This window comes from Varroa destructor, unplaced genomic scaffold (genome assembly GCF_002443255.2).
Source record: "Varroa destructor unplaced genomic scaffold, Vdes_3.0 BEIS01000005.1, whole genome shotgun sequence".
Classification (NCBI taxonomy): Eukaryota; Metazoa; Arthropoda; class Arachnida; order Mesostigmata; family Varroidae; genus Varroa; species Varroa destructor.
Genome location: NW_019211458.1, coordinates 30,394,878 through 30,416,778, shown reverse-complemented (window position 1 = coordinate 30,416,778; position 21,901 = coordinate 30,394,878). Strand labels below are relative to the sequence as shown.

At 40.9% G+C, this 21,901-nt stretch overlaps 3 protein-coding genes across 6 annotated transcripts; all 3 read right to left on the bottom strand.

The window, feature by feature from the left end:
* Positions 1 to 109: 109 nt before the first annotated feature.
* LOC147755538 (uncharacterized) lies at positions 110 to 15,069 on the bottom strand. 4 transcript variants are annotated; one of them, XR_015328258.1, is made up of 3 exons: positions 6,134 to 15,069; positions 5,421 to 5,889; positions 110 to 2,748 (listed from the first exon to the last, which is right to left on the bottom strand). XR_015328258.1 is itself a non-coding variant. In XM_086990016.1 (2 exons), exons 1-2 carry the CDS (start codon positions 7,398 to 7,400, stop codon positions 5,687 to 5,689), a joined length of 1,470 nt encoding a protein of 489 aa, XP_086846142.1. In that variant the 5' UTR covers positions 7,401 to 15,069; the 3' UTR covers positions 4,829 to 5,686. The 4 variants fall into 4 exon arrangements, 1 of the variants encoding a protein (XP_086846142.1); XR_015328257.1 differs by lacking the exon at positions 110 to 2,748 and adding an exon at positions 4,829 to 5,213; XR_015328259.1 differs by lacking the exon at positions 110 to 2,748 and adding an exon at positions 4,829 to 5,123.
* Positions 15,070 to 16,193: 1,124 nt separating this feature from the next.
* LOC147755537 (uncharacterized) lies at positions 16,194 to 20,030 on the bottom strand. Its single transcript, XM_086990024.1, has 2 exons — positions 19,127 to 20,030; positions 16,194 to 17,473 (listed from the first exon to the last, which is right to left on the bottom strand). Exons 1-2 carry the CDS (start codon positions 19,449 to 19,451, stop codon positions 17,349 to 17,351), a joined length of 450 nt encoding a protein of 149 aa, XP_086846150.1. The 5' UTR covers positions 19,452 to 20,030; the 3' UTR covers positions 16,194 to 17,348.
* A 133-nt stretch (positions 20,031 to 20,163) lies between these two features.
* On the bottom strand, positions 20,164 to 21,469 carry LOC147755536 (uncharacterized; the record flags this gene model as incomplete). The annotated part of the gene is given in 1 exon segment (XM_086990025.1): positions 20,164 to 21,469. A coding segment is annotated over 1 exon segment (603 nt). The 3' UTR covers positions 20,164 to 20,857.
* Positions 21,470 to 21,901: the final 432 nt, after the last annotated feature.

Genomic DNA, 21,901 nt, shown 5'->3' with positions numbered 1-21,901 from the left:
GATTGCCAAGTAAGATTTTTCGCATTCGAAATACTAGACGATATTTCTTATTAAATCTATGTCAATTGCGAATAGTGATCGACGTTTAATGTCACTAAGTAAAAAGCCATTTTCCAAAATCAATAGGATACGGCCTTTATTTCATTCACCAATGTGGATTTAGTTTTACATTAACAATGATGATAACAGAGTTAACATGAAACTCGCAGTTTTAATTAAATAATTTTGAATTCAACACTACGTACGCTGTCACTTGTAATGAAAGTGTCATGTCTCATGTGCGAATAATAAATAATACTTTATTATACATAATAATCTGTAATAAAGGACCTGCCTTTTGCGGTCTCGCACGATGGCGCGTGCTCGATGCCAGGTAGCTTGATCTATTTGTTCTTTTATGTGATAATCGATAGTTTAAGCAGCGTCAAACAAACACAAAGAAATCAACAATAGTTTTCTATCAGACCCTCTCAGCGTAATTATGACTTGCTAACTCCTGACAACAACAACAGTACAAACATCAGTAATAGCACTCGTCTGGCATCAATCGACGTTATTGTGCCACGTGTATATATATAGTCTTATTGGCGATGATACGTGAGTCAACGACTTCTGCCGTCGAAGACCTCACGTACCTGAAATATATTTCGACTTGTACACTCCGCACCGCCGCCACTCAGATAAACGTGCGCATGTAATTATCGTATATAAACTGCGATCTTTGGCACAAAGAGATTCGACATTAGTTTACAAGCTATAGTGAAACAAACGCTTGAAAAAATTAACGGGCCTGGCACACTAGTAAGATGAAAAAGATGTTTTTTGATTCCAGCCTCGTCAAACGAACTATAGTGCATGATGATACATGCGGCATGTGAGAGCACTGATGCCGTCTACGGTAATTGAAATGGCAAAACAAAGCATAATAACACAAAACAAAAGCAGGCAAAAATAGTACATTTTATATATCAGACATATACTTAAAGAAAACATTAGATCGATTGTTTATTTGCTCCGCAAAATTCTTTGACCAAGATTTTACTAAGATCACACCTTTTCCATTTGGCTCAACGTGTTCACTTCCTACTGACAGATGTCTGCCTTCCTGGCTCTTTCTGAAAATACGATACGGTGATGAAATTGTCTGATACGTTAATTATTTAGCGCCGGCTTCGTTCACGCTAAACTAGGCCCCCACCTCCGGTACCACTATTACCACTATTGACTATCCGATGTCCGTGTTTGAAGTGGTCGTGCCATTGGGCAACGGAATCGAAGCTCATGTCACACTGGTCGCATCGACGAACTTGCGCTTGCCGGCGATGCTCACGCACCTCGTGACGTTCCCGTTGCTCTGGTCGCTTAAATCGTCGTGGGCACGACGAGCATTTCAATGGCGGAAGTGTGCAATGGACGTTATAATAGTGAGACGACGCTGAATGGAAATACTCGCAACGATGGGAGCAGTGCCGACAAACGTAGAAACGGGTGCCGTCGTGTGTTTCATGCCGAAAATGTATCGGCCCAAAAATAGTGGGCAGAGTCGCAAGCAATTGTTGTGCGACCATCGATTGACTAACAGCGCCTCGGTCAGTCTCGATCATAGTTCGAGAGCTGGTCCGAAGCTGACGATGTCGATCGTGAGTGTTCGTTATTATACACGAACTAGATGAATTCGACGCAGTTGCCGAAGGAGGTTCGAGGTCAGGTATGATATGCTGTTCCAGAGATCCTACAAGATGATTGATTGAAGATTTTCGATCAATTAGAACCCGGTAATAAATCAAACTAAAATGTCCAATAATAGGAATGGTAACTGGGCCGTTCTTGGTTGAGCTGGGAGAAGTCGGTAGAGAAGAGGATGCGTCACAAGGTGGGGAAGATTCATGGAGGTACTATGATGAGACTGTTCGAATGAAGTAAGTTGAACAGGAATCGGAACAGCTACGTAATCGATACGTACGCCTCAAGTGTATGGGGTACGGGAGCTAATAGTACATTAAAAAGTGAGTGAAAACGCAGTTTGTTAGTTCCTTGAAAATGGGTGCGGAGGCGACGGTGGCGGCGACGGCGACGACGACGACGAGAGCGATGACAATGACGATTGTCTTTTTTTCTTAGGCTTCCCGGTGGAAAACTATGAAATATTGTTCTTAAGGAATAGACATCATGGGAAATCGTATTTAAAGCATGCAAGTAGGAAAGAAACAGGAAAGTGCAACATCAAAGAGCGCTACGCTGACCAAAGTCGGTCTTCTGAAAGGTAATTTTTTCAAGTTTCGTTTGTTGTCGTTGTGCCGGTATAACTTCATGCTTGTTCAGCGAATGGCTGACACAAAACTCAGATGGATTAAGCATCGTTAGCTATCTTGATAGCAATGATAATGACGACAATAATAATAATAATAAGAAGAAGAGGAAAAACATAATGCTTTAATATAAACCATCGTCTTTTTTTTAAATTGTTCGTTTCATATTTTACTCAAAATATATTTATTAGGATCAACTTTTGGCACTTTACGAAATCCCTAAACGCTAATCGGTTCTCGTCTAATTTTCGCAAAAGTTGTGGTTAGCAGGGCCGCTCATCATGTCAGGATACGCCCAGCAAGCATTGATGTCTTGCAGAGGTGACCTTAACTGGCGATGTTTCTACCCAGCACTCAGTCACTGCACTCGACTACAGCTCACAGAGCTCGAGTATCTAGACTTACTTACAATGGATCTGACAACGTTATAACCCTTTACCTGAAAGAATATAAAGTGGATTTTAGTGCCTGATTTAAGCATTTAATATCTGCATGTGCATAATGTGAGCATTTAATAACTGTACAAATGTTTTCCTGTTAAGTAAGCACTCCTATTAGTTTAGGAGATAAAATTTGATCACATGACCGGATGCCAGTAGCGTGCCTGTCCGGGTATGTCAGTAAATTGAACGCACTGGTTTTCTTTACCCAATGACGCTTCCATATCGTACGAATCTATACAAGTTTACCACAGTACAAGATTCGCCATTGTATGATGAGGTGCACATATATATTAATAGCGCTTCCTGCAACTCGCAAGCAGATGATGGTGACTGCCAAAAATCTAGCTACTGTATATACATTTTATATATACTAAACTATAAATGTTGATACGAACGTATCATCACTTATGGTCTACGCTAACAGTTTTAATCTTTGAGGAAAGTATTTTCCATCGATTGCTACCAACTACGATGCATTTACGAATTTCGACGTCACTCATTGATTTCTCATTCAATCGTCCATTGTTTGAATGACCCATAAGCGATAGGATAACAAGTTCGTGATGCCTACTTCTGTCCGGATTTATGAACCTCAAACAAATATGCAGCACTCGAATGCCTAATCGATAAACTGGAAATAAACAAACGGTACTCTTTATAGGAGATTTACACTCTATAAATTGTTAATGTTGAGACATAGTTCTTTGAGAAATCGCGAAGGAGATTCCGCGGTTAAAAGCAAAGTCATCGTTCAGAAGCTACCAAGTTTGTTGGGCATTGTGAATAGATTGTATACTAGTAATATTCTCTTGATGACCGATCATTGCGGATACTTCGGTTCAAGTTTAAAAAAGCAAAACAAAATAAAACAAATATGGATATATATACATTGATATTAATTATCCAAGGAACCGTCTAAAATTGATATGTTTATATACAAGGTTTTACGCACATGTTCATATATTGAAGTCAAAACTTTCGTAAAGCTTACCAGAGTAATCGTAAAGTAGACCAAATATTAATTTAACGGCCATATCTTGTCGAGTAGTCAGGTTCGTTCCGTTGCTAAGTTTGTATACATTACGCATAGGATGTCCATATTATTTATAATAAAATGGCAATAATTTGTGAGCACCTGTGTAATTATACTGTTTTGGTAAGGAACGAGGATGCGTGCGTGAAATTATATTGAAAACTATAACCTCCGTCAATCAGAATTTTTGTGGCAGGATCCCGCTTCTGGTGACTCAAACCCAGTTTTCCTGAACGACAGCCTCCTTTACCGCAGTCTACAAAGCCGTGTAGAAGGGTGTCTTTAAAAGATTGCCCTCCAGTACTAATTATTACTGCTCATCCATCTATCATTAAATAATAGATACTCTTGCCATAAAATATGACTGTGATGAACCACTGTCACTATAGCAACTAATTACGCGTAAATACTAGCGTAGCCGTGCACGTTTCGTGACGCGTGTTTGCCTTTCGCATGTCTTTGCAACGCAGTTTGTCCCAGAAGTGATTGCTTTAACCTTGAGCGGATCGTATTATATACACCCAGTGCATACAATAATCCGTATTATTACGTAAGTTGAATTATAAGAACACGCCTTTGACGGTGCGGAACAAATTCATACGGATAATAATAAAACAACACCATACCATCCCAGACCTGGCCCTCTACGTAAGTTCGCCAGATGACAGTCTAATATAGTAAACACGCAAGCGTATACTATCTTTAGTTTGTCTATTACAGGTTAGTCTTTTTGTTTTTTCAAGAACGTCGCTAACATATTGACACGTAAATTAGTTGTCCATGCGTTGGACGCCTTGATTCCGTTGATGTCTAGTTATGAATTCCTATGACGTGATGGGCCTTTCACTCGTTTGCTTAGTGACGCTTTGATTTTTTAGCAGAGCTTCTCGCCAATTACACATTGAACCAAAAATATAATTATAAAAAATGCTCTAAACAATAGAAATTAATGAGAGATATTTCCTGTAAAAGCCTGTAAATTCTGTTATTGTTCCCGCAAGTCTGAGGCAAAGCAGACAGATAAAAAATAAACACATTTGAGATTCCGCTGAGAGTATCATTTATTTCTCAAGAATAAGCAAAATTACGACACAATATGTTATGTTAGCTTTACAGGTTCCTCCAGAGTCATGGCACATCCACACCACTATATTTCGTTTCTATAACAACTCTAAATAACCAATTGATTTTTCAAGCGGGTAACGTATTTTCGTTCGTTTAGTTTGAACTGAAAAGATCCCGAATCTTCCCGTGTAACTTGTCAGTCTACCCGAGAACGGCCTCCTCCTCAGGGGACGCACATCCTCGGGTAGCAGCACCTTTATCGATGATGATTTTCTACAAATTGCAGTCAAGCACAGGAAAGACATGATTGTATTTTGCTATAATCTGGACGTAGCACTCCACTGCCTAACCTAACCTAGAGATCTAGAAAATAAAGAAAAGAGACAGAAAGGAATGATTGCGTTTATCGTCTGGAAGAGATTGATAAAACAGGTTTCTTCAGACTACCTGCTAACAGTATAAACAACAAGCACGCCACTCTCTTAAATCTCGCTTATGACGCTTAAACAAAGTAGTCAATCAAAAATAGAAAACTTAAATCCTAACCAACTGTGGATATCAAAAACTCACCGGACGCAAATTGCATATATTATGTCGTATAGTTACTGTGATCGTCGTGTACCCGGACTACGTGTTGGCAAGTCCGAAGTACCATAAACAACGTGGACTAGGGGTTGTCCTTCAATCTCACTGGGGCTGCATTGTTTAGCTACGCGGATAATTTAATAAGATGAGCAAAAATTGAGCACGTCAAGCAATTCCCAGAGGGTAGGATACTGTTTGCTCTTATGACTTGTTACGAAGTTCAAATTATCTACTTCTTTGCATCACGTAGCTCAAGAGTTGGTCGATAGAGATGCGAGAATCGCTTGCTTTTCCAGTTCCGTCAAAACGTGCCCGTGTAAACGATAGTAATGGTACTTTAGCATGACGAGCGAGGTCGTTCGATGGTCACATAGCGTGCATCGCAGATGTTTTAGCCGCTTCTTGATCGAAGGACTTGGTCCGCATGCGGAAACAACTTTCTGCCGTTGTGAAGCTGTAAGCGACAATGGAAAGTCTTTAAATTTGTTTGCCGTTTCGTCAATCTTCTCCGAATTTTTTCGGGTTTAAAACAGGGGCAGATGTTTGGCAGTGCTCGGCAAACTTACATCAATATTATCACCCACGATTTTACATTACCCATTAATACAGGCAAAAAGCCAATTTAATGTTGAAGGAAACAATAAGAATATCTTTTCAATTGTTTAGAATAAAGACGCCTCGCATGAATTAACACTTACTACTGCTTGCATTGTCGAAGAACTCTCCAATGCCTGTTTTTGGTCTTTGGATTCCAGTTAGTTGATATCTTATCGGTTGTGGCTTATCCCGTTTCGAACCGTTGTTACTGCTTCTTATCCGCCTCTTGAAAGCGTTTCGAGTAGAGTACCGCACTTCACGCTCACCTTTTATTTGGGCCGTTGTCGTGTACGTCATAGACGTCGCTTCAGCTATTGGCCCCATATTGTCTACGTGATCGGAGTTGGTGTTGCGGGCCTGTGCAACGATTGCTTTTACCTGAAGAGCCGCTTTTTCGACTGAACTTGCAATGTCATTGGTCTGCTGCGACCCACATGCAGTTACCTCTACATAATCAGCATGTTCACTAACTAGTCGAATCCCCCGGTCCCCTACCATACTTTTTCTGCTTTTGTTGCAATGTCCTGGAGCGCCGATTGCACTGGGTCTCACTTCTGGCGATAAGGTAGAAATTACGCTTTTGGGAAACATGCGCCCACCACCGCTAAACCGGCTTGACCCAACTGGAGTCAACTGGCATTGAGAGTGTGGTCCGTCAAATGAACGTTGCAGTGCTACGACACCTTGCGGACCGGTAACGACTACAACTTGTACTGGTCCATTGTTTGCTTTCTTCTCCGCATTTAATAAATGTGGTTCTTCTGGTAAGCCAGCGCTTACGCTACGCTCACTTTTTACTTCAACGTTCCGATGTAAACCTAATATATCACTGCCGTTGGTATTACCGCACGGAGCTTTTCCACTGAGGCTGATAGTTTCAGGGTCGTTCTTACGTTTCTGACCCACTCCTCTTTGCTGGGCATTTTTTGCGATGCTTGCTGAATCTTCAAAAGGCATTTGAACTGGAATAATCGTTTTATCGTTGTTTTCCGCATTCGAATGCTCCCCACTATCCAAAACTTCTAGCGATTGTCCATCATGGGGCAGAATTAGAGATTGATCCCATGAGGAGACCATATTCAATTTCGGGGAAAGGTCGACCTTGCAGATCACAACTTTTGGAATAATCACTTCAGTCGGTGTTGATATTGATGCTGGTGTTTTCGGCAAGACAGGCTCTCTTCCAAGGGAGTGTAGAATAGGATCGTCCTGTTGTTCGATAGGACAATGGTCACCGTAAAAGTCATTTGTTAGCTCTGTCTTTATGTCTGGCAAATTCCTTAGCAGATGGCATTTGTGCAGAGTTCTTGCTGGTTCGTCGTCTGAACCAGGGTCAAACCTCGAAAAACTGTCGGCTGACTCTTCCATCTCTAGCTTCGTGTCTTTCTCTGCAAAGTAATATCAAAAACCCACTTAGACAAAATACATATTTAGTACTTTTGTATCTCTCTTGTGGTGCGACTAGGTAGTCATTCGTAAGTTTATAACTTCCTTTATTGACACAAATTGTGCAGTAGTGTTTTTATGTGCAATAAATAGTCTGTGTGGTCTAGCGTAGTTTCATCTTTAGATTAATCGGACGGTAACTCTGTGCACCACCAAAGTACCACTCTGATGGCGAAAATTGCATTTCTGGATGATTCCAGTAATTAATGTGGTAAACCATACGTAGACATTTGCTATTTACACGTCATCATCAATTGGCTATAGATCTCTTTATTGAATATTATATCTACGGGGGTACTTTCTTCTAATGCGTCCGAAGATGCGATTGTCCTGCGATTGACACGGTCGTCTTGCATGGAATACTTATCCTTAGCATCAATGTCATTTTGAAGTAATTTCGCAAGCCTGACATCTGGAACAATAATCAACATTAGATCAATCCTGTTTTTTATTATTCCCCTACCTTGGCAGCCCAACTCTTCATTCAACTGTACTATAGGCTTAAGACGACGCCACCCGTTCCTTTCCTTGGCCTGTTCCTTTGGCCCAACCTGTAGTTAGGCAAAACCTAAGAAGTTTCTTTACCCTTAGTACCTTCAGTGCTATAGTTCTTTTTTTGAGCCAGACGGGGCAGCCTGGTGAGAATGAATACGAGGTTATTTTGGTTCCTCATCCGATTGCGCAGACTAATCTTGCTGATTGATCTTATGTATACTCAACGTAGGTCACTGTATATACATATATATATTTTTCTTAACACCATCAATTAGGTCAACAGTTACGTTTAGATTTATTTGCTCTTTTTTTTATTAAATCATATAGAAGAATGCGTTACAGGAATTCTTTGGCGTGGGACAGCCGAGATTACGATGGCCTTATCTATAGACTCCGTCCTTTAATACCGTTCATGTAAAAAAACTCGAAAAAACCATATCTGGGCTAAACGTTCCTTTATGGGCCAGCAGAGGGAATAAGAACCCACGGCATCATGAGAGCAAGTTGATTATGTTCCTGATATCATTGACTAACTGCACAAAGGAAGCTTCTCCATTTTCCAATATAACAATGTTTCTTCATTTTTATTTTTCTTTTTTCCTTATATATGTATAGGTAAACATAGATTATATATATATTATCGATACACAACTTGTGTCAAGTAAACAAAGATACGATTTTAGTCATAACAATGTAAACCATTGAATTGTTTGTGTGCACGTGTGTCTTGAAACGTCGCACTCTCATAATAAAACGCTATCGTTTGGCCGACTAGAACAATTCCATATAACCTATAGACTAGAACGTAGGAGATTTGCTCTTATGTGATAGTAAAACAAGAGGCCTATCTGTTTCTCTAACATTCGCAGCCATTAACGTGAAAGTAAATTGCAATGACTTGTTATTGACATAAATACGACTCATAATACATTCAACGGTAACAGCTTTGTACGAATGTGCTCATACTGCTATAACGCTGCATGAATAACATCATTCTGTGCTGGATGCGTGTCGTAAACTCCGAACGGTCTACAAAGAACAGCCAAAGCGAATGGCGCGGTAAAAACACACTCGCAGCATCGTTTTCGTACGAGGGGTCAAACATCGATACTTCGGTATTGTTTCAGGGGAGAATGTTTTAATCATTAGGGTTCGACTACTGCTTCTTTAAGCGATCACGCAGCAGCGCCAATCAGATGCTGTGCAGCAGGATCTGAAAGATTTCCAAGCTCTCCCGTTTATAACCGTGCTTGACCCCGAGTAAGGTAACAACAACAGAAATACGACCTAGCTCTAACTTATTTACACGCACTCATCCAGACGTATGGATGGCGTATAATATGGAGAAAAAAACCAGTGGACTTAATTTCTTTGGTGGCAGTTGTTAAGTTTTGAACGAACGCGGCTGGTGAACGTAGCTCACAAACGAGTCGATTATAGTATACGTACCGCCGATATAAATGGTCAAATAAAAGATAAAGTAGTTCGTAAGTAGGACACCGAAGGGGTGTAAGCAAGTACGGCTGACACAGCGCAGACCGCAGCACCATAATTTTGATTTACACGTCGCCCAGATTTGAGATAGGTACTATGTTACATAATACTGTTTTGCCAATTCTATGAAACAGCATCAATATGATAGCAAACATTGATTTAGGCACCAGCTGTTCTAGAGGGCGAAGCGTCTTTTTGTTCCGTTCTTTGTTAACGAAGCTAAACGTCACCCCAGGGGGGAACCATTTTATCTAACAAAACAATTAAATTAAAACTATTATTAGTAAATCGGCTGATAAAGCTTCTAAGGCAGAGTGAGCTAGACAACCTGAGTATCCCAATTCGTCCACGTGGCTATGTTCATCTGCAATTTTTTTACATTTGATCACCTCAATTGCAGAATCTATTTCCAGTACGTCACACAAACAATACTCTTTGTTGATAGAAATTGCCCTCGCCACATTCTGGCTCATGGCCATCCGTTCTAAAAGAGTATGAAAGAGACCGTCAGCCGATAATTGACTGATTTTTGTGAACCTTCACCTATCCCTTCCTGTTGTGTATAGAAAAAGTCTGCGTTTCCTTGTTATGAATTTAATATCGATTTGACAAGTGTATTAACGCCTGCCTTTGCTCACAAATATGGACCGTTGTCAAAGGCTCAGATGCAGTTCATAGATAGACAGCTAGCTGGTCAACGGTAACGTCAATGACATGTTATTAAATATAGAACAAACTGTACGAATTTTGCAACGAATAGCGGTCTCACCAAGCAGATGTACGAGAGTCCGAAGGTCGCTTGTTAGCTTGAAGCTGTAATGCTTGGACTATTAAGACATCATGGAGCCATTGAAAAGAGGTCAAGCCTTCGGTTTGCCTCTAGTTTTGCGCAGTTGTTACATATCTTTTTAAATCCTATATTATCAAGTGATTTCTATTAATGCCACCGTATCTAAGCTACGTAGATAAAAGCTACCAAAAAATTGAAGCTATAATTTTGTAAAACGCCATACAACGTCACTTTTTGGTAAACTCGTTATACACCAAATCCTCCCAAAATGCCCCCTTATTCATGAATTCGTAAGCGCCACTAGCGTTATCAAAGCGTAGCTTTGAAGACATTCCGTAAGAATGTATCCACAACACGAATCCGATCTACTCATTGCTCGCGACCGGCATTTATACAACGGGGGGCATGGCGTACCGTTTACTCTTCTTTCAGCTTTTGAAAAAGCGGCACGCTTTCCACAATGGCCAACAGTGGTATCATAACATATCGATATAAACGCCGTATAGTATAAGAATACTGTCAACATACTCAACATTTGATAAACACTCCTCTTGCCGCGCTCGTATCTCTTGAATATGAGATGAGGGAAGCGTTAAAATACGGAGGCAGACGCTCTCCAACGTAAATATTAGCTTTGTAGTTGTGACTGTTGTGAATAGTCTGCAAATAGCGTTCGACGATTTCTTATCTGCGTTCCGTCTGCATCGTGACGCGGGCCTATCATCTTAATGCTAACCGAAGATGCAGTCGCTCGTGGTCCTTACGTAAAGTCGCTCGCGCAAACTTTTTCGGACAGAAATGACACTGGAAAGGCCGCAACGATGAGTGATGCGCATAGAAATGCGTTTTCACATTAGACAAATAATGTGACCAGTAACCACAATAGTTGCACAAAAGTTGATTTCGACGGCGGAAATAGTGCTCCCTACCGAACGCCACCTCGGGCAGGAGCGCGTCCGGTGTCGGTGAATGGTGACGGTTATGTCGATGGAACAGATGATCGTTGTCTTCCTCCAGAATCGGGAAGATCTCTGCAGCACCCGGCGGAGCCGATGCAAACAACAATGAATGGGCTGCAAATATAATAGAACGAATCAAATGACGAACGATCGATAGCGTCACGTACACAGCTAGCAAGTGTAGATAAAAATAACAGTACTATCAGATATATTAGTCTTTAATAGCAGAGATAATCACCCAGCAGGATTTGTTGCAAATGACGCCTTAGCCTAGTAACAGCAGGGTAAGTGAAAAGCTTGATGGAAGAGGTTACTGCCATATGGCAACGATGGTCCAACACTTGTTATTAGACTCAGCCTGAGACCACTGGTACTCGGTCACTACAAACAATGGCGATCTCGCTTCCGTGCCGATGAAGATATCACCATAGGCTAGACAGCCAATGCTAAAGCAAAGCCCAATCATGTGCTTAGTTTCTAATTAATAGTGAATCTGTGCTATTTCTGGTCCGTTCAAAAGCACGAATCCCAGTTTTGTCTGCGAGCAAGAGAGCAGGGCTGATAAACGTCAGTATACTTGGCTTTTTGCTCTATGCTAACATTGGTACATTTCACATAAGTATTCTGTGAAAACCGTACTTGTGACGACCTATGACAAAATGATTACACAAAAATCTGAACTGAACAAACAGGTCGATAACAGTAGAACAAAAAAAAAACTTTATTTTCTTTGGGAAAAAGCGAAGAACTACTAGTAACGTAAGATGTATCTTGCGAAAAACCTCGAAGAATTCTGTCCAAAACTGAAACTTATTGAGTTCGAAGGACAATTCAGACCTGGAAGCAGAATGGCTGTTAGTATGACACGTCTCTGAAGCACAATATATAACAGTTTCTAGTCGTTCCGTAATTAATTTGCGATAAGCAATATTTCAACACGGCAAAGTTGCCAATACATTTTTGTTACCTACTACGACACGACACAAGGGTCACAACGTGCCAGTTATTTCTAGGTATTACACAGACTGTCTTAGTGTATAAACGAAATCTTTCGATATCACAAATTCACCAGTAAAATATATAATAAATACACTACTTAAATGAAACCCCCGATTTGGACATACTCACTGCACTACGATATAATATAATAATTATATAGCTCATACATATATAATATCTACTTACAGTGTACAAAGACACCAATAGTTTGTTACCTCCACGGGCCCTCCACGATACGTTCACTTGAATATGTCTATCTATTCAGCGTGTTGCCTTATGGAAAAAGCTGCAAAAGAAAGGACGAGACAGCCTCAAAGGCCCAATGGGGCCCGAGTCCGCTATAAATGAATGCTGAGTATAATGTTACAAAAAGTGTGAATTGATTTTAAACGGCCAATGCGTCATTGGAACATCTGTTATATCCGTATATCCTCTTATCAGCTGACCCCAGCTCAACTGGAAGCTGGAGACGGGAAACGCTAGACTTTTCATTGGCTCGATAGAGTCGATACGTTTCATATAACGCCACGTATCCCCTAACGCTTTTAATGCGATGGCCAGTCAGCATCATAACATAGTGAACAGTGTAAATTCTACACTATAATGCGTGATTAGACATTGTGCACTAGTCGTTTGATCTTTACACCATAAAATTATGGTGCCAGATTTCAAGTTGCATTTGGCGGCCGTGACGTGGTCGTATAACGCTGGCTCATAACGTCGTCCCCAAAAGCATATCGTATTGGTGCTCGTTAGTAGGCTGTTTTCGTTATCTAGAAACGAAACACGGTGTGAAGTAGCCCACTTCCACACGTTCGTAACATACAAAGCACAAATTTGGCTTGGGAGTAGCGGGGAGGCGGACGACTATGGCGCTACAATGCCGGACCTTTGAGCGACCAAAGGAAAACCTAATCTTTAAATATTAGACATCCAAACGCTAAACAAACTTTCTTAAAAACATATTCCACCCTGAGCGCCATATGGGACGATTGGGGAAACTGCGCAATAGAATCTTGCCGTTAGTGTTATTCTCTACCCGTTCAAACCTAAAAATAGGTCCCTTTACGTAGAGTAGCTTCAGGTTGAACCTGAGTTAAAAACAAATTTATTGCGTGTTTTGTTGTATTTTTGTTTATTTAAAACTCTATTTTAAGTGTTCGTTGCCTTCCGCTAGCTACGAAGTAACGAATATTTTTTGATTATAGATAGACACATACATTAAACAAGACTATATAACCAAAACAGTAAGTTCAGTCTTCACTAACAAATCACTATTTACGCGTCTTTTTTTTCTCAACATATAGAAAGAAGAAGCTGGAAATCAGGCGTAACTTAAAAACTTATGCTGAAAACAATCAATTTGACTGGTCGTAACAAGTCTAATGGCGAATACGACGTGCAATATCTGTAAATGTTTAATATTTGTATATCTGTCTTACTAAGTACAGCCTCGAGATGTCCTGTTCCGCAGTGTCACCTTTAAGCAGCTGACGCCAAAAACCGACCACACGTAAATAGCGCGAGATCAGGCTAAACACCTTCGAACAGAAGCTACGGCAGAATATATACATATACACCATATTACATTGCAATTAGCTGTGCACTTTTATGCAGTAGCAGCGGTCGAATAGGGTGAGTATACGTATTAAGGTCCAAGGTCGATCCGTTCTATAACGATGATGTAAAATACTGAACTAGAAACAAGGTGTGATTGCAAATCGTGCCTTCGATACTCGTCTGTAGAAAATATAAAGGATAATCGCCCGCGCCGGCATCAGTGTTAGAGCAAAGATAACATGTCTCCGTTCCTGATTGATCCTGCAGGACGCTTGACTGATTTTTAATGCCTGCGTTTTCATCACTGGTGGCATCACAAGTGGTGAGGGCCAGTTTCGCTTGGCAGCCGGCCAAAGCCAGTCTATCATACGCGTTACGGTACGTTAGTTCTGCTGCTACAATTCAACGTGTCCTGCAAGGAAAAAGACATATCAGTATGATAACAATAGCGCTCTAATAATAATTACGGGATATCGACCATAGGTAGAATAAGCTGTAAATGTGTTTATTTTTTTGTTCCAAAGAGGTATCACACGAATGGAATTGTTTGTTTCTTGTATAAATGAGATCTCGCTTTTATTCATCAAAAGAAATTAGATTATTTGACAGTATACGGCCATGAAATTAGTCATGATCTGTGATCAAGTATTGATTTGTTAGATGACGTCAGGATCACTACCAACGCTACTGTCACTCATTGATCCGAACGGCAATCATACATAATAATTATTCTCCGTATAGTATATGTATACTTATATTAACTATTTTGGTTGCGCATGCTTTTTCAATGACACACAGTAAATACTAAGTAGTTTCGAGGCAGAACGAATTTTTTCCTTAATAGACTAGAAATACTGTTTGTTTCATCACAATGATAATAATATTCTTAATTATTGCCTCTTGTCCATAACAGTAAGACACACTCGTGGTAATCTCGTTCACGTTTGCCATCCATATCGTTGACGAATTTCAATAAAACAGAGCGAAAAGGTGCGATTGTATCGTGTAATGTGTCAAAACCATACATTTTTGCTAATAAGCAGCATCAAACCACACAATACCCTTTCGTTCTGTTAGGACAAAAGGAAAAAAGGTCCTTAACAAGTCGACATCATCAACTAAGGACATGCTATCACATTCGTATACTATATTATTGTCAACATAATAAGCGAAGACGCACGATTGCCTATAACGCTGTTATTGTTATTACTGCAGAACAGATTTCGAACGTGTCGAATTTGTACGATATGGCAACGCGCAATCATCACGGCGGACGCCGACGATTCAAGACTGTAACGTCTAAAAACCCATCTCGGTAGAATTGTGGTCGTGACGATACCCGTCCAGCAGTTCGTGTGCCTGATGACGATGAGGGTGGAGGTGATCCTCGTGTCGTTGCTGTTGTTGCCGCCTAGACTCCGATGGGGTCAGTGTGAACGAATTCGAGGCTCCCACAATCATATGGTGAATTGCCCGCATGTGTTTGCTTAGCGACGTCGAACTAGTATACATCATATCACATAGCGAACAGCAGTATCGTTTTAGTTTAAGATGGACTGTACGGATATGACGTACAAGAGGACTGCGTGCGGCGAACCTTTTCCCACAGCGTTGACAGGTGTAAGGCCGTACGGCGGCATGATGCTGGTAGTAATGCTTTTTAAGGCTTTTACATACACCGTTCGAATAAGGGCAATAGGCACAAATGTATTGGCGATCCACAGTACGCCGATAGTGCTGCGGCCCGAAACGGTCTTGCAGTTGATCGTCGTAGTGTGTCAGCGATGTGTCGAACAGCGTCGATCCGTCAGGGTCCAACGGGCCGACAAGGTCATCCTCGTCACTTTCACAATCGAGCCCCGCTTCTTTGTAGAGCACAAACAAGGGCAACAAATTAGAGAATAAAGGTTAAGCAAAGTTCACTGTGGTTAGCCATAGATGCGTGCGAGTAAAATAGGTTAGTATGCAATAGCTGGCCGTGTCCTGATAGATAGATCACACTAGCGAGCCGTGTGCGCGTAACAATATTTTTTTTTATATTCATACGTCTCTATGATTTTTCTTGGAAACAATTTACAACGTTGGCACATTTTCGTCTCTGTAATCCAGACGTAAACAGCTAAAATTAAGTGATGCTCATCGCAACGAAAACGCCTATTGCAACGAAGCGTCCGTGTTAAGGAGTTGTCTCTACAGGTATAGGTACATTAGGAGGGACCAGTTCGTAGCTTCCACACTAGCGAACCCAAGGCTGATACTGCAAGAAAAATACATTATTAGTAAAAGCAAAAGGATAAACATGAAATCCGAAGGATAAACATGAAAGTCCGGATAGATCGAACTAAACTATTACATGCATTTGGAGGCGTACGCTTGCTTCGTTTAGAGATAGGCTAAGACCACAATACACGAAAAAAATGCAAAAAGGTTTTGTATTTATTCACTGAACATTCTTTAATGTCCAGCTTAACAAAGCTGCTGCGTTTAAAAACCCTACGTAACGCTTTTTGTTCAACAGGTAGAGCTTTTGTTTGCTTTCCTGAGCGTTCATCGAGATCATTGTTAATAATAATAATGTTTATTTTGGCATAGTTCGCGCAAATATGTCAAACTGATTCTAAAATATATATGAGATCAGTACTATAGGTCACCAGAACGGTCTTCCGTGTGGCGTAAGTGACAATGTCTGACGGGTACATGATCAATAATCGCGTCGCCTAAAGCGCATTTAGAATACGTCTGATAGATCTAGGAATATTTATCAGTTTCAGCATGTTGCTCCTTTATTCAGTATACGCGTATATGTTAGCGTGTGGAGGATCAATATGAGATATACGTTATAACGTTAAACTATTCGAATACAAGAAGCTAGAAGGATTAAGTGATTATTTCTGAAATACAACGATTGTCGTTACCAATTTATCCACGAACCTTCCCTGTAGTGCATCGCCTTCCAACGCATCTTTCATAGAGTGATCTTTACCGAAATATTTGACACCAGTAACATTTCAACAGGTACGTTTACGTGAGGGATTTTCCCTTTCAGCAAGATTGAATAAACATATTCGAAAGACGCTAAATTGTCTTCGGTCCATTTTTAGAGTACGAAGAATGTAAAAGATGTCAGATGGACGTTTTCGTTTCGACGTCGTCATTTCGGTGTGCTTTTAGCTCGTTGATGCACGCTGACTTCGGGCAGCCGATCACCGGCGTGATATTTTTCGAAATGTTTCCGAGCGAAGTCAAATCGGCAGGTGCAGTAGTTGCAGAAGCGGCAGACGTACCATCCGTTCTCCTTTCGGCAGTGCGCATCTGATTGGAACATCGTTCCGCGGCACTCAAGCAGCGCCAAGACGGATGGCTCGAAAACCATAATCTCTTCAACTATCAGATCGTCCTCTGAAACGCAATAACAAATATCATTATTGTAGACTAATGACGCTAGAAGGATTATATAAGGACGGAAAACAACACGTGCACACAAAGTATGATGTGCGCAACTAACTCATCAACTTTATTTAGCCTTAGATGACACGCGTAAGCTATACGTATAATAGATTAATGCCTGTTTCTTTATCTACTTTCCATAGAGATCTGGAATTGGACCTTCGTCCGTGTTATCAATCGCTTGTTACAACAACGTCCGGTTTTTCTTGGCCTACGAACGTTCCTATCGTTCGTGTGAGGTCCGCGCATCTCTGAAATAAGACGTTCGCCATTAGAGAGCAGCTTACTGTTTATTGACAAGACGACAGGGTACTGTGGGCTTCTTTTTTCAAATCAGCTCTTATTCTAGTGGGAGCCGAGCTCTGCCAAGATATGCCGAATCGACAAAACGAAGACATCGAATAATAATGATTTTATGAGATGAAAAACGCAGTAGTTCATAACCATTTTGCCTTTATTGATCTCATTTCTACTTAAAAAAATACAGTATCTTCATATACATGCACAATAACGCTTCACTCTGTATTCTCCTCCTTTGAAGATATCATACAGTGCCATTATCACGATTGCTGGAATGGTATACAAACCGTCACTTCTGACTCCTATACATATAGCTATTATCTGTCTCCCTCTCTTTACAGAAGTATAATATCATCGGTATATATATGGCAGAAAAAGTTACTTCTTCGCTTTGACTATGTCGTTTCCTTTAATATTCGTTCACATCGAACCCATGACAACGTATAACGAGCACAGAATCTGCTCCGGTTCAGCTGAAAAACCGCTCTTTACTCAAATAGCGGTAACGGCAGTGACATTAAAGGTTGCCCTATCTCGGAACGATCGAAAAACATCGGTAGAATTACGCCAAAATGCGCCCATGACTCAAACACAAAATCACAAACAAAAGTAAATAGTAAACCTTCAGTGCCTTTTGATAGAAGAAAAATATTCAGTAATAATAATGATAAAGAGAGCTTGTAACCATCGCTGTTACCGTACGGTATCCATTTGCTTAACAAACAATCTTCTCGTACGCTCGTCTGACCATACGTTAGGATCTTCATCTGTTCAAATAGACGATGAAGATTATTGTTACCAATATTTATTATACGATTGTGGTACTGCCTAATGGGCAATTTATACAACTTTAAGTATCTTTTGCTTTTTTAGACTTGTGGACGCACCGTGCTTAGCGCATCCTAGCAAGGCTGATAATAGCCAGGACGGCGCTTCTTTCCGTCATCGTAGTTAGTTAGAAGCTAGCAAAAATCTACCGGTATATATTACAGATGCATTATAACTAAATGATTATCAAAACGCTTTCAGCCTATTTGGTTCGATGGCAAGCGCTTTCAATGGCTATTGTATCTCTTTAAATCTCTCTTCTATCTTTGATTTTTGGCATAATCATTACCGTTTGTTATTTTTTTTAGCCCTTTACAGTACGCATCCACGTGGCCACTTATATAAATTTGTCTTTATTGGCGTAAAATTACAAAAAACGCTATTGAGATTTTTGTTTGCGGACCGTTTAGATGATACTCTGGTCACTTCCTTCAGGAACTTTGATGCTTAAAGATCTTTCGATAGGCGCGCCGCGGTCCAGACGGCATTTGAAGGATCGCTATTCTGCTCAGTTGGTTGTTCCGGTAAGTGACAATGCAATTCCTTGTTACGCGTCATCTCATGCTCGGTCCGCTTAAGACGTGCTTTACAGTTAAATTCGCGTGATTTTGAGCAACGATAATAGACAACGCTTTTGGCCATGTTACGATAGTTGTAGTGAAACGAGTAAAGGCCAAATCCTGTCTGACCATTTACAAGATAGGGCCCTTTGCGATCATACAATGGCGAGCCGAAACCCGGCCGTCGGCTGGTGACGAACCCAAAGTCATCGTTACCTGGAAGCGCCAACTGGCGCTGTTGTCGCTGCTGTTGATGCGGCTGTGACGACTGTGAGCCACCATTGCTGAAGGTATTACATCCGCTACCCAGAGCTCCGGAGTCTCCTAGCTGTAAATCCAGCGCTGTCAGATCAATTGTCGACCTGTACGAGCCCAGGGGCATGTCCCAATCCGCACCCAGAAGCGAAGCACTACCGTTTCCGCCTGGCGGAAACAAAGGTAGACCATCTCCATTAACTCCTGAAATTAAAGAGAAACGGATCAGTACTGCGCGCCGGTTAGGCGTAATATTAGAAATCTCAGAAAAGAACCGGAGCATCATCGGGATGCTTCACGGGCTCGAATTTGCTCGAATTGTCGAAAAGTGCTAGGCAAATAACAAATCATGACAGAGAGCGAAGAAATCAAATACGGGGTGTTACAATTAACAACGATAATAACGCCGATAGGTTGGTAGAAAACATATTAGGTGCACAATTACATTTACGTCTACTTCAAAAACTTATAGTCCTCTTATTTGTCCTGAGACGATATGCTCAAACTCAGCCTGTGCTATACACACATATATAGTATTTTTTGTTAGATAAACGATGATTTCGCGCGTAATGTGTTACAAGTTAGCACGGGTTCTATTTAAGTTCGAGTCACAATTGAAACACCACGAATCCAACGTCGGCAACGTGGGGTAATTGACTGGGCGCATAAAGCTTTGTGCTTCAATTTAGAATTACTTTATTTCAGAACAATATGATCGTTGTCGGGAGGTCTGATCCAGCGTTCCGTGTTGATTTCATTACGTCTTTACCTTCGCTCAGCAGAAGCTTTGCCTGAATCAATCTCGCTATATCAGCATGGTATCTGCAATAAACGAATCACGTTAGATGGCACATAGGAGAAGCCATTTCACTGGTGGTAACTGCCAACCCGTTGTGTACTTCGACACACGAACATATTGATCTGGTGACTTGAGGTATCAATCAGACAGATTAACCACATATAGCTTGTAGACTGACAAAAATAAAAAATCTTTCATCTTTTGCTTTTTAACCAAAATCATTATTTATTATTTCAACACTAATGAATTGTACAGCTCTGACCGTAACACGTCCAAGTCCAAACATTCATTGAATCAATATCGTTATCAATTATGGCATCGCGTACCTTTCCTCATACAACTCGTATATAACAATGATTTGTGTCCTGTTTATTATGCATCTTTGTTGAATGTCGTGTTGTGATTCGACTGGAATTGTGAGCGGATATGTATGACAACATTAATTAATTAATCAAGAGGTACTATCACGGCGATTGCTGACAAAGTGTTTCAACGTCCGTTCGCAAAGCTGCAACATGTAGGATAGAAAAAATCGACCTGCCCCAGGAACTAAAGACCTGGGGCCGCAAAACATTTTACATTATCCTATATTGTTATTATTAGCTTTTTTTTTAGAACCAGCCGAAAAACCCAGGTTCCTACAACAACGAGTCGTAGCTTTCTGCTGGGCACAGGAAAAAGCAAAGCGAATCGAACGAAACGGTTTTGCACATTTCCAAACGATTTTCCTCTACCTGTCTAGATGGACTATATATTTAGACGTACCTGTATTTCGTCAGAAGTTACGATTCGCCCTTCAAGGTTTCTATTGCCGTACTGTTTTACTTTGTCTGAACCCCTTTTCTCTCTTCATATTTTAACACTATAAAATCTTACAAGTTTTAATTTACAATTTACATTACTTCTTCACTTAGCGTGCCTCCATCCATTTCATTTTCGCCTCTCGGGGGCGGATGTGAGTGTCGATACTTATTTCTGGTGATACCATTTTTGTCCCATCGGAGACCAGCCTTACATCGTGAGTCGCGTTTGGCCTCTGCGCAACAATAGTACGTGACATTACCCGACGTGCGGGCGTAGTTGACCTTTACCTGGAAATAGAATAAGCCAGTACCACGGCGACCTGCAAATGAAAAGCTGCCTCGTCTATCATAGAGCCGATATTTGGTTGGTGTCCGGCCCCGTCGTCGGACTGTTGAAGGTTCGAGGCATCCGAAATCGTCACTCTGGTGAAATTCGCCCCCCGGCATGTGGTCGAGATCGAGTAGGTCTTCTTGACCGACTTGAACTGCTGATCTTGGACCGCTGACGCCGCCCGGGTTGCCGCCCACACCAGGACCTCCACCAATTTCCCAAGCCTCTTCGGAGAACGAACCTCCGAACTCTTCGAGGGTTATCACCATTTCGTTATCGTTAAACGGCGGCACTACTGGTAAAGAGTTTCGTTCTACCGATGAATTATTTTGTGGAGGGTAACTGTCGCTCCGATTATACATATGGCGACCTGTAACAAGCGACTTAGCATAAGCAACGATGCCTCATTTGAAATGTATTGCAAAATAAATAAATAAGCTCAAATAAAGTAATACTCCTACGACCGCATTAACGCCACAAACTATTGATTTACGAACCATACAATGCGTGACCTTTAAAAGATTGCATAAATTACGAAACCTAACATACAACGAAATGTTTACAACGAAACAGAATTAACGATATATTTGTAATTTTTTTTAAATAAAATATAAAAACCGATTATTGAACAATGTTGTGCGCATCCACTTTGGTGCATTTCGTAAGGAACCCGTATCATATGCATATGCAATAAGTTGGATCATCAAGTAACTTGAAATATAAATTTTTGTTCCATCCCCCTTTAAATGCTGAGCAACGTCACCTTAATGCTCAATTGTGAATGCTTTATAATCAGAACACCT

Bases quoted from the DNA above. Each gene is read 5' to 3' on its own strand.
- LOC147755538 (XM_086990016.1), bottom strand. From the start codon at position 7,400: ATGGAAGAGTCAGCCGACAGTTTTTCGAGGTTTGACCCTGGTTCAGAC. The intron at 5,890-6,133 runs GTAAGTGTTAAT...TGTCGCTTACAG, and splicing joins CTTCGACAATGCAAGCAGTA to CTTCACAACGGCAGAAAGTT.
- LOC147755537 (XM_086990024.1), bottom strand. From the start codon at position 19,451: ATGATGCTCCGGTTCTTTTCTGAGATTTCTAATATTACGCCTAACCGG. The intron at 17,474-19,126 runs GTAACGATGACT...GTCTTATTTCAG, and splicing joins GCGCCAGTTGGCGCTTCCAG to AGATGCGCGGACCTCACACG.